A 12,070-nucleotide genomic window follows, 5' to 3' on the forward strand; every position below is an offset into this window, starting at 1 on the left:
AGTAAATTTGCAGACGATACTAAAGTCGGTGGTGTTGTCGATAGTGTGGAAGGATGTAGCAGGTTACAGAGGGATATAGATAAGCTGCAGAGCTGGGCTGAGAGGTGGCAAATGGAGTTTAATGTAGAGAAGTGTGAGGTGATTCACTTTGGAAGGAATAACAGGAATGCGGAATATTTGGCTAATGGTAAAGTTCTTGAAAGTGTGGATGAGCAGAGGGATCTAGGTGTCCATGTACATAGATCCCTGAAAGTTGCCACCCAGGTTGATAGGGTTGTGAAGAAGGCCTATGGAGTGTTGGCCTTTATTGGTAGAGGGATTGAGTTCCGGAGTCAGGAGGTCATGTTGCAGCTGTACAGAAATCTGGTACGGCGGCATTTGGAGTATTGCGTACAGTTCTGGTCACCGCATTATAGGAAGGACGTGGAGGCTTTGGAGCGGGTGCAGAGGAGATTTACCAGGATGTTGCCTGGTATGGAGGGAAAATCTTATGAGGAAAGGCTGATGGACTTGAGGTTGTTTTCGTTGGAGAAAAGAAGGTTAAGAGGAGACTTAATAGAGGCATACAAAATGATCAGGGGGTTGGATAGGGTGGACAGTGAGAGCCTTCTCCCGCGGATGGAAATGGCTGGCACGAGGGGACAGAGCTTTAAACTGAGGGGTAATAGATATAGGACAGAGGTCAGAGGTAGGTTCTTTACGCAAAGAGTAGTGAGGCCGTGGAATGCCCTACCTGCTACAGTAGTGAACTCGCCAACATTGAGGGCATTTCAAAGTTTATTGGATAAACATATGGATGATAATGGCATAGTGTAGGTTAGATGGCTTTTGTTTTGGTGCAACATCGTGGGCCGAAGGGCCTGTACTGCGCTGTATCGTTCTATGTTCTATGTAAGGGGGCTGCAGAAGGACTTGGACAGGCTCGGAGAGTGGGCAAAGAAGTGGCAGATGAAATACAATGTGGAAAAGTGTGAGGTTCTGCACTTTGGAAGGAGGAATCTAGGCACAGACTATTTTCTAAATGGGGAAATGCTTCGGAAATCAGAAGCACAAAGGGACTTGGGAATCCTTGTTCACGATTCTCTTCAGGTTAACTTGCAGGTTCAGTCGGCAGTTAGGAAGGCAAATGTAATGTTAGCATTCATGTCGAGAGGGCTAGAATACAAGACCAGGGATATACTTCTGAGGCTGTATAAGGCTCTGGTCAGACCCCATTTGGAGTATTGTGAGCAGTTTTGGGCCCGTATCTAAGGAAAGATGTGCTGGCCTTGGAAAGGGTCCAGAGGAGGTTCACAAGAATGATTCCTGGAATGAAGAGCTTGTCATATGAGGAACGTTTGAGGACTCTGGGTCTGTACTCGTTGGAGTTTAGAAGGATGAGGGGGAGCTTATTGAAACGTACAGGATACTGCGAGGCCTGGATAGAGTGGACATGGAGAGGATGTTTCCACTTGGAGGAAAAACTAGAAGCAGAGGACACCATCTCAGACTAAAGGGACGATCCTTTAAAACAGAGATGAGGAGGAATTTCTTCAGCCAGAGGGTGGTGAATCTGTGGAACTCTTTGCCGCAGAAGGCTGTGGAGGCCAATTCACTGAGTGTCTTTAAGACAGATATCAGGGCAGCACGGTGGCGCAGTGGGTTAGCACTGCTGCGTCATGGCGCCGAGGTCCCAGGTTCGATCCCGGCTCTGAGTCACTGTCCGTGTGGAGTTTGCACATTCTCCCCGTGTCTGCGTGGGTTTCGCCCCCCACAACCCAAAGATGTTCAGGGTAGGTGGATTGGCCACGCTAAATTGCCCCTTAATTGGAAAAATGAATTGGGTACTCTAAATAAATAAGACAGAGATAGATATATTCTTGATCAGAGGTTATGGGGAGAAGGCAGGAGAATGGGGATGAGAAAATATCAGCCATAATTGAATGGTGGAGCAGACTCGATGGGCCGAGTGGCCTAATTCTGCTCCTATGTCTGATGGTCTTATGGAGACTCACCAGCGGAACGCAGGATACAGTCATTCCCATTCCTCGATGCCCAGTTTCCTTCCGGCTCAGGATGTTGTTGACGGATGTCTGGTGGTGGTAGGAAAGCGGACGGGTTCTGCAGATATGAGATGGCTTCACACCGGGAGGCTCTGGGGCTGCGGGTCCCTGTGGCTCCTGGCAAGGCAGAAGCAGATTCAGTGTCAGCGGACTCAACACAAACTCTGGACAATGTGCAGAACACAGAGAGAGCGTGGGTGAGGGTGGGAAGGTGAGGGAAGCAGAGGAAGAGTTACTCACTGTTGGGATGTGCTGCCCCTCAACAGTCCTCTGCTGTTGGCTGCCGGAGTTCTGGCCATCGTGAGCTTCATTCACTCGGGTCCCTGAGAAACCGAGGCTCGGATGGGACACGGCGGGAACGTGGAGCGGTCCGCTCCTCACATCACCTGCAGGCAGTCAGACAACGTGAGTTAGAGCACGAGGCAGAGTGAGTGTGAGTGAGAGCACGAGGCAGAGTGAGTGTGAGTGAGAGCACGAGGCAGAGTGAGGGTGAGTGAGAGCACGAGGCAGAGTGAGGGTGAGTGAGAGCACGAGGCAGAGTGAGGGTGAGTGAGAGCACGAGGCAGAGTGAGGGTGAGTGAGAGCACGAGGCAGGGTGAGGGTGAGTGAGAGCACGAAGCAGAGTGAGGGTGAGTGAGAGCACGAGGCAGAGTGAGTGAGTGCACGAGGCAGAGTGAGGGTGAGTGTGAGCACGAGGCAGGGTGAGTGAGTGCACGAGGCAGAGTGAGTGTGAGTGAGAGTGCAAGGCAGGGTGAGTGTGAGGGAGAGCACGATGCAGAGTGAGGGTGAGTGAGAGCACGAGGCAGAGTGAGGGTAAGTGAGAGCACGAGGCAGGGTGAGGGTGAGTGAGAGCACGAAGCAGAGTGTGGGTGAGTGAGAGCACGAGGCAGAGTGAGGGTGAGTGAGAGCACGAAGCAGGGTGAGTGAGTGCACGAGGCAGAGTGAGTGTGAGTGAGAGTGCGAGGCAGGGTGAGTGAGTGCACGAGGCAGAGTGAGTGTGAGTGAGAGTGCGAGGCAGGGTGAGTGAGAGCACGAGGCAGAGTGAGTGTGAGTGAGAGTGCGAGGCAGGGTGAGTGAGTGCACGAGGCAGGGTGAGGGTGAGTGTGAGCACGAGGCAGGGTGAGTGAGTGCACGAGGCAGGGTCAGGGTGAGTGAGAGCACGAGGTTGCGTGAGTGTGAGTGAGAGCACGATGCAGGGTGAGTGTGAGTGAGAGCACGATGCAGAGTGAGTGTGAGTGAGAGCACGAGGCAGAGTGAGGGTGAGTGAGAGCACGAAGCAGGGTAAGGGTGAGTGAGAGCACGAAGCAGAGTGAGTGAGTGCACGAGGCAGAGTGAGGGTGAGTGTGAGCACGAGGCAGGGTGAGTGAGTGCACGAGGCAGAGTGAGTGTGAGTGAGAGTGCAAGGCAGGGTGAGTGTGAGGGAGAGCACGATGCAGAGTGAGGGTGAGAGAGAGCACGAGGCAGAGTGAGGGTAAGTGAGAGCACGAGGCAGGGTGAGGGTGAGTGAGAGCACGAAGCAGAGTGTGGGTGAGTGAGAGCACGAGGCAGAGTGAGGGTGAGTGAGAGCACGAAGCAGGGTGAGTGAGTGCACGAGGCAGAGTGAGTGTGAGTGAGAGTGCGAGGCAGGGTGAGTGAGTGCACGAGGCAGAGTGAGTGTGAGTGAGAGTGCGAGGCAGGGTGAGTGAGAGCACGAGGCAGAGTGAGTGTGAGTGAGAGTGCGAGGCAGGGTGAGTGAGTGCACGAGGCAGGGTGAGGGTGAGTGTGAGCACGAGGCAGGGTGAGTGAGTGCACGAGGCAGGGTCAGGGTGAGTGAGAGCACGAGGTTGAGTGAGTGTGAGTGAGAGCACGATGCAGGGTGAGTGTGAGTGAGAGCACGATGCAGAGTGAGTGTGAGTGAGAGCACGAGGCAGAGTGAGGGTGAGTGAGAGCACGATGCAGGGTGAGTGTGAGTGAGAGCACGAGGCAGGGTGAGTGTGAGTGAGAGCACGAGGCAGAGTGAGTGAGAGCACGAGGCAGGGTGAGTGTGAGTGAGAGCACGAGGCAGGGTGAGGGTGAGTGAGAGTGCGAGGCAGGGTGAGTGTGAGTGAGAGCACGAGGCAGGGTGAGTGTGAGTGAGAGCAGAGGCAGGGTGAGTGTGAGTGAGAGCACGAGGCAGGGTGAGTGTGAGTGAGAGCAGAGGCAGGGTGAGTGTGAGTGAGAGCACGAGGCAGGGTGAGTGTGAGTGAGAGCACGATGCAGGGTGAGTGTGAGTGAGAGCACGAGGCAAGGTGAGTGTGAGTGAGAGTGCGAGGCAGGGTGAGTGTGAGTGAGAGCACGAGGCAGGGTGAGTGTGAGTGAGAGCACGAGGCAGGGTGAGTGTGAGTGAGAGCACGATGCAGGGTGAGTGTGAGTGAGAGCACGAGGCAGAGTGAGGGTGAGTGTGAGCGCGAGGCAGAGTGAGTGTGAGTGAGAGCACGAGGCAGGGTGAGGGTGAGTGAGAGCACGAGGCAGAGTGAGGGTGAGTGAGAGTACGAGGCAGGGTGAGTGTGAGTGAGAGCACGATGCAGGGTGAGTGTGAGTGAGAGCACGAGGCAGAGTGAGGGTGAGTGTGAGCGCGAGGCAGAGTGAGTGTGAGTGAGAGCACGAGGCAGGGTGAGGGTGAGTGAGAGCACGAAGCAGAGTGAGGGTGAGTGAGAGCACGAGGCAGAGTGAGGGTGAGTGAGAGCACGAAGCAGAGTGAGTGAGTGCACGAGGCAGAGTGAGGGTGAGTGTGAGCACGAGGCAGGGTGAGTGAGTGCACGAGGCAGAGTGAGTGTGAGTGAGAGTGCGAGGCAGGGTGAGTGAGAGCACGAGGCAGAGTGAGTGTGAGTGAGAGTGCGAGGCAGGGTGAGTGAGTGCACGAGGCAGAGTGAGTGTGAGTGAGAGTGCGAGGCAGGGTGAGTGAGTGCACGAGGCAGGGTGAGGGTGAGTGTGAGCACGAGGCAGGGTGAGTGAGTGCACGAGGCAGGGTCAGGGTGAGTGAGAGCACGAGGCAGGGTGAGTGTGAGTGAGAGCACGATGCAGGGTGAGTGTGAGTGAGAGCACGAGGCAGGGTGAGTGTGAGTGAGAGCACGAGGCAGGGTGAGTGTGAGCGAGAGCACGATGCAGGGTGAGTGTGAGTGAGAGCACGAGGCAGGGTGAGTGTGAGTGAGAGCACGAGGCAGGGTGAGTGTGAGTGAGAGCACGATGCAGGGTGAGTGTGAGTGAGAGCACGAGGCAGAGTGAGGGTGAGTGTGAGCGCGAGGCAGAGTGAGTGTGAGTGAGAGCACGAGGCAGGGTGAGGGTGAGTGAGAGCACGAAGCAGAGTGAGGGTGAGTGAGAGCACGAGGCAGAGTGAGGGTGAGTGAGAGCACGAGGCAGAGTGAGTGTGAGTGAGAGTGCGAGGCAGGGTGAGTGAGTGCACGAGGCAGAGTGAGTGTGAGTGAGAGTGCGAGGCAGGGTGAGTGAGTGCACGAGGCAGGGTGAGGGTGAGTGTGGGCACGAGGCAGGGTGAGTGAGTGCACGAGGCAGGGTCAGGGTGAGTGAGAGCACGAGGTTGAGTGAGTGTGAGTGAGAGCACGATGCAGGGTGAGTGTGAGTGAGAGCACGAGGCTGGGTGAGTGTGAGTGAGAGCACGAGGCAGAGTGAGGGTGAGTGTGAGCGCGAGGCAGAGTGAGTGTGAGTGAGAGCACGAGGCAGGGTGAGTGTGAGTGAGAGCATGAGGCAGAGTGAGTGTGAGTGAGAGCACGAGGCAGAGTGAGTGTGAGTGAGAGCACGAGGCAGAGTGAGTGAGAGCACGAGGCAGGGTGAGTGTGAGTGAGAGCACGAGGCAGGGTGAGGGTGAGTGAGAGTGCGAGGCAGGGTGAGTGTGAGTGAGAGCACGAGGCAGGGTGAGTGTGAGTGAGAGCACGAGGCAGGGTGAGTGTGAGTGAGAGCACGAGGCAGGGTGAGTGTGAGTGAGAGTGCGAGGCAGGGTGAGTGTGAGTGAGAGCACGAGGCAGGGTGAGTGTGAGTGAGAGCACGAGGCAGGGTGAGTGTGAGTGAGAGCACGAGGCAGGGTGAGTGTGAGTGAGAGCACGAGGCAGGGTGAGTGTGAGTGAGAGCACGATGCAGGGTGAGTGTGAGTGAGAGCACGAGGCAGAGTGAGGGTGAGTGTGAGCGCGAGGCAGAGTGAGTGTGAGTGAGAGCACGAGGCAGAGTGAGGGTGAGTGAGAGCACGAGGCAGAGTGAGTGTGAGCACGAGGCAGAGTGAGTGTGAGTGAGAGCACGAGGCAGGGTGCGTGTGAGTACGAGGCAGGGTGAGTGTGAGTGTGAGCACAAGGCAGGGTGAGGGTGAGTGAGAGCACGAGGCAGAGTGAGGGTGAGTGTGAGCGCGAGGCAGGGTGAGTGTGAGTGAGAGCACGAGGCAGAGTGAGTGTGAGTGAGAGCACGAAGCAGAGTGAGTGTGAGTGAGAGCACGAGGCAGGGTCAGTGTGAGTACGAGGCAGGGTGAGTGTGAGTGTGAGCACGAGGCAGGGTGAGGGTGAGTGAGAGCACGAGGCAGTGAGTGAGTGCACGAGGCAGAGTGAGTGTGAGTGAGAGTGCGAGGCAGGATGAGTGTGAATGAGAGCACGAGGCAGGGTGAGTGTGAGTGCGAGCACGAGGCAGAGTGAGTGTGAGTGAGAGCACGAGGCAGGGTGAGGGTGAGTGAGAGCACGAGGCAGAGTGAGTGTGAGTGAGAGCACGAGGCAGAGTGAGTGTGAGTGAGAGCAGAGGCAGAGTGAGGGTGAGTGAGAGCACGAGGCAGGGTGAGTGTGAGTGAGAGCAGAGGCAGAGTGAGGGTGAGTGAGAGCACGAGGCAGGGTGAGTGTGAGTGAGAGCACGAGGCAGAGTGAGGGTGAGTGAGAGCACGAGGCAGGGTGAGTGAGAGCACGAGGCAGAGTGAGTGAGAGTGAGAGCATGAGGCAGGGTGAGTGAGAGTGAGAGCACAAGGCAGAGTGAGTGTGAGTGAGAGCACAAGGCAGAGTGAGGGTGAGTGAGAGTGCGAGGCAGGGTGAGTGTGAGTGAGAGCACGAGGCAGAGTGAGTGTGAGTGAGAGCACGAGGCAGAGTGAGGGTGAGTGAGAGTGCGAGGCAGGGTGAGTGTGAGTGAGAGCGCGAGGCAGAGTGAGTGAGAGTGAGAGCACGAGGCAGGGTGAGTGTGAGTGAGAGCGCGAGGCAGAGTGAGTGAGAGTGAGAGCACGAGGCAGGGTGAGAGTGAGTGAGAGCACGAGGCAGAGTGAGGGTGAGTGAGAGTGCGAGGCAGGGTGAGTGTGAGTGAGTACACGAGGCAGAGTGAGGGTGAGTGGGAGCACGAGGCAGGGTGAGTGAGAGCACGAGGCAGGGTGAGTGTGAGTGAGAGCACGAGGCAGAGTGAGTGTGAGTGTGAGCACGAGGCAGAGTGAGTGTGAGTGCGAGCACGAGGCAGGGTGAGGGTGAGTGAGAGCACGATGCAGGGTGAGTGTGAGTGAGAGCACGATGCAGGGTGAGTGTGAGTGAGAGCACGATGCAGGGTGAGTGTGAGTGAGAGCACGATGCAGGGTGAGTGTGAGTGAGAGCACGAGGCAGGGTGAGTGTGAGTGAGAGGACGAGGCAGGGTGAGGGTGAGTGAGAGCACGAGGCAGGGTGAGTGTGAGTGAGAGCACGAGGCAGGGTGAGTGTGAGTGAGAGCACGAGGCAGGGTGAGTGAGAGCACGAGGCAGGGTGAGTGTGAGTGTGAGTACGAGGCAGGGTGAGTGTGAGTGAGGGCACGAGACAGGGTGAGTGTGAGTGAGTACACGAGGCAGAGTGAGTGTGAGTGAGAGCATGAGGCAGGGTGAGTGAGAGCACGAGGCAGAATGAGTGTGAGTGAGAGCACAAGGCAGGGTGAGTGTGAGTGAGAGCACGAGGCAGAGTGAGTGTGAGTGAGAGCACGAGGCAGGGTGAGTGAGAGCACGAGGCAGAGTGAGTGAGAGCACGAGGCAGAGTGAGTGTGAGTGAGAGCACGAGGCAGAGTGAGTGTGAGTGGGAGCACGAGGCAGAGTGAGGGTGAGTGAGAGCACGAGGCAGAGTGAGTGTGAGTGAGAGCACGAGGCAGAGTGAGTGTGAGTGGGAGCACGAGGCAGAGTGAGGGTGAGTGAGAGCACGAGGCAGAGTGAGTGTGAGTGAGAGCACAAGGCAGGGTGAGTGAGAGCACGAGGCAGAGTGAGTGTGAGTGAGAGCACGAGGCAGAGTGAGTGTGAGTGGGAGCACGAGGCAGAGTGAGGGTGAGTGAGAGCACGAGGCAGAGTGAGTGTGAGTGAGAGCACGAGGCAGAGTGAGTGTGAGTGGGAGCACGAGGCAGAGTGAGGGTGAGTGAGAGCACGAGGCAGAGTGAGTGTGAGTGAGAGCACAAGGCAGGGTGAGTTAGAGCACGAGGCAGAGTGAGTGTGAGTGAGAGCACGAGGCAGAGTGAGTGTGAGTGAGAGGACGAGGCAGAGTGAGTGTGAGTGCGAGCACGAGGCAGGGTGAGTGAGAGCACAAGGCAGGGTGAGTGTGCGTGAGAGCACGAGGCAGAGTGAGTGTGAGTGAGAGCACGAGGCAGAGTGAGTGAGAGCACGAGGCAGAGTGAGTGAGAGCACGAGGCAGAGTGAGTGTGAGTGAGAGCACGAGGCAGAGTGAGTGTGAGTGGGAGCACGAGGCAGAGTGAGGGTGAGTGAGAGCACGAGGCAGAGTGAGTGTGAGTGAGAGCACAAGGCAGGGTGAGTGAGAGCACGAGGCAGAGTGAGTGTGAGTGGGAGCACGAGGCAGAGTGAGGGTGAGTGAGAGCACGAGGCAGAGTGAGTGTGAGTGAGAGCACGAGGCAGAGTGAGGGTGAGTGGGAGCACGAGGCAGAGTGAGGGTGAGTGAGAGCACGAGGCAGAGTGAGTGTGAGTGAGAGCACGGTGCAGGGTGAGTGTGAGTGAGAGCACGAGGCAGAGTGAGTGTGAGTGGGAGCACGAGGCAGAGTGAGGGTGAGTGAGAGCACGAGGCAGAGTGAGTGTGAGTGGGAGAACGAGGCAGAGTGAGTGTGAGTGGGAGCACGAGGCAGAGTGAGGGTGAGTGAGAGCACGAGGCAGAGTGAGTGTGAGTGAGAGCACGAGGCAGAGTGAGTGTGAGTGGGAGCACGAGGCAGAGTGAGGGTGAGTGAGAGCACGAGGCAGAGTGAGTGTGAGTGGGAGCACGAGGCAGAGTGAGTGTGAGTGAGAGCACGAGGCAGAGTGAGGGTGAGTGAGAGCACGGTGCAGGGTGAGTGTGAGTGAGAGCACGAGGCAGGGTGAGTGTGAGTGAGAGCACGGTGCAGGGTGAGTGTGAGTGAGAGCACGAGGCAGAGTGAGGGTGAGTGAGAGCACGAGGCAGGGTGACGGTGAGTGAGAGCACGAGGCAGAGTGAGGGTGAGTGCGGCACGAGGCAGGGTGAGTGAGAGTGAGAGCACGAGGCAGGGTGAGTGTGAGTGAGAGCACGAGGCAGGGTGACGGTGAGTGAGAGCACGAGGCAGAGTGAGTGTGAGTGAGAGCACGAGGCAGAGTGAGTGTGAGTGGGAGCACGAGGCAGAGTGAGGGTGAGTGAGAGCACGAGGCAGAGTGAGTGTGAGTGAGAGCACAAGGCAGGGTGAGTTAGAGCACGAGGCAGAGTGAGTGTGAGTGAGAGCACGAGGCAGAGTGAGTGTGAGTGAGAGGACGAGGCAGAGTGAGTGTGAGTGCGAGCACGAGGCAGGGTGAGTGAGAGCACAAGGCAGGGTGAGTGTGTGTGAGAGCACGAGGCAGAGTGAGTGTGAGTGAGAGCACGAGGCAGAGTGAGTGAGAGCACGAGGCAGAGTGAGTGAGAGCACGAGGCAGAGTGAGTGTGAGTGAGAGCACGAGGCAGAGTGAGTGTGAGTGGGAGCACGAGGCAGAGTGAGGGTGAGTGAGAGCACGAGGCAGAGTGAGTGTGAGTGAGAGCACAAGGCAGGGTGAGTGAGAGCACGAGGCAGAGTGAGTGTGAGTGGGAGCACGAGGCAGAGTGAGGGTGAGTGAGAGCACGAGGCAGAGTGAGTGTGAGTGAGAGCACGAGGCAGAGTGAGTGTGAGTGGGAGCACGAGGCAGAGTGAGGGTGAGTGAGAGCACGAGGCAGAGTGAGTGTGAGTGAGAGCACGGTGCAGGGTGAGTGTGAGTGAGAGCACGAGGCAGAGTGAGTGTGAGTGGGAGCACGAGGCAGAGTGAGGGTGAGTGAGAGCACGAGGCAGAGTGAGTGTGAGTGGGAGAACGAGGCAGAGTGAGTGTGAGTGGGAGCACGAGGCAGAGTGAGGGTGAGTGAGAGCACGAGGCAGAGTGAGTGTGAGTGAGAGCACGAGGCAGAGTGAGTGTGAGTGGGAGCACGAGGCAGAGTGAGGGTGAGTGAGAGCACGAGGCAGAGTGAGTGTGAGTGGGAGCACGAGGCAGAGTGAGTGTGAGTGAGAGCACGAGGCAGAGTGAGGGTGAGTGAGAGCACGGTGCAGGGTGAGTGTGAGTGAGAGCACGAGGCAGGGTGAGTGTGAGTGAGAGCACGGTGCAGGGTGAGTGTGAGTGAGAGCACGAGGCAGAGTGAGGGTGAGTGAGAGCACGAGGCAGGGTGACGGTGAGTGAGAGCACGAGGCAGAGTGAGGGTGAGTGCGGCACGAGGCAGGGTGAGTGAGAGTGAGAGCACGAGGCAGGGTGAGTGTGAGTGAGAGCACGAGGCAGGGTGACGGTGAGTGAGAGCACGAGGCAGGGTGAGTGTGAGTGAGAGCACGAGGCAGGGTGACTGTGAGCACGAGGCAGAGTGAGGGTGAGTGAGAGCACGAGGCAGGGTGAGTGTGACTGAGAGCACGGTGCAGGGTGAGTGTGAGTGAGAGCACGAGGCAGGGTGAGGGTGAGTGAGAGCACGAGGCAGGGTGAGTGCGAGCACGAGGCAGAGTGAGGGTGAGTGAGAGCACGAGGCAGGGTGAGTGTGAGTGAGAGCACGAGGCAGGTTGAGTGTGAGTGAGAGCACGATGCAGAGTGAGGGTGAGGGTGGAGTCCCTTCTTCGAGACAGCTCTGGCTGCATTCCTGCCACCAGATGGCGATGCCATGTGATGCCTCTGGTCTGATTCACCTGGCTTTGTGTTCATTGCACATTCATTCCAATCTCATCCTGACCTTCCTCTCATTTCTGAACTCCTCTGTTTGCCGTTTCTCCAGCGGAGCAGGCAGAGAGGGGAGTGAGTTTTCGGTAAGGAGAGCAGAGGGTAAGCTGAAATTTTGTTTTTAACTAACTTTTTTTCAGAGCTCTTTTTGTTTCAGAACAGCAGGAAACCAGAAGTCGGCCGTGGGGATTTCTGGGAAGGTGTGTAGTACCTGTATATAGGTTGGGCGGATACTGGTGGGGGCAGGAAGACTTACCAGGGGTAAGCCATGGGGTACAGGTCTCTTGCACAGAGTCTGTCCCTGTTGCTCAGAAGGGAAGGGGGGAGAGGAGTAGAGCATTAGTAATTGGGGACTCCATAGTTAGGGGGATAGATAGGAGATTCTGTGGGAACGAGAGAGACTCACGGTTGGTGTGTTGCCTTCCAGGTGCCAGGGTGCGTGATGTCTCGGATCGTGTTTTCGGGATCCTTAAGGGGGAGGGGGAGCAGCCCCAAGTTGTGGTCCACATAGGCACCAACGACATAGGTAGGAAAAGGGATAGGGATGTAAGGCAGGAATTCAGGGAGCTAGGGTGGAAACTTAGATCTAGAACAAGCAGAGTTATTATCTCTGGGTTGTTACCCGTGCCACGTGATCGCGAGACGAGGAATAGGGAGGGAGAGGAGTTGAACACGTGGCTACAGGGATGGTGCAGGACGGAGGATTTCAGATTTCTGGATAATTGGGGCTCATTCTGGGGTCGGTGGGACCTCTACAAACGGGATGGTCTACATCTGGACCAGAGGGGTACCAATATTCTGGGTGGGAAATTTGCTAATGCTCTTCGGGAGGGTTTAAACTAGTTCAGCAGGGGATTGGGAACCTGAACTTGCGGCATGGGTTGGTACCTGGGAC

General features: G+C 57.1%; 1 protein-coding gene across 1 annotated transcript in view; it reads right to left on the minus strand.

Annotated features, from left to right (window-relative positions):
- Positions 1 to 12,070, minus strand: part of mapk15 (mitogen-activated protein kinase 15) — a 687,990-nt gene that overhangs the window by 134,113 nt on the left and 541,807 nt on the right. Inside the window, 2 exon segments of the mRNA XM_072510157.1 lie at positions 1,995 to 2,159; positions 2,283 to 2,428. Of these exon segments, the coding sequence (XP_072366258.1) occupies positions 1,995 to 2,159; positions 2,283 to 2,428 (311 nt within the window).

Source organism: Scyliorhinus torazame, chromosome 6, assembly GCF_047496885.1.
Source record: "Scyliorhinus torazame isolate Kashiwa2021f chromosome 6, sScyTor2.1, whole genome shotgun sequence".
Classification (NCBI taxonomy): domain Eukaryota; kingdom Metazoa; phylum Chordata; class Chondrichthyes; order Carcharhiniformes; family Scyliorhinidae; genus Scyliorhinus; species Scyliorhinus torazame.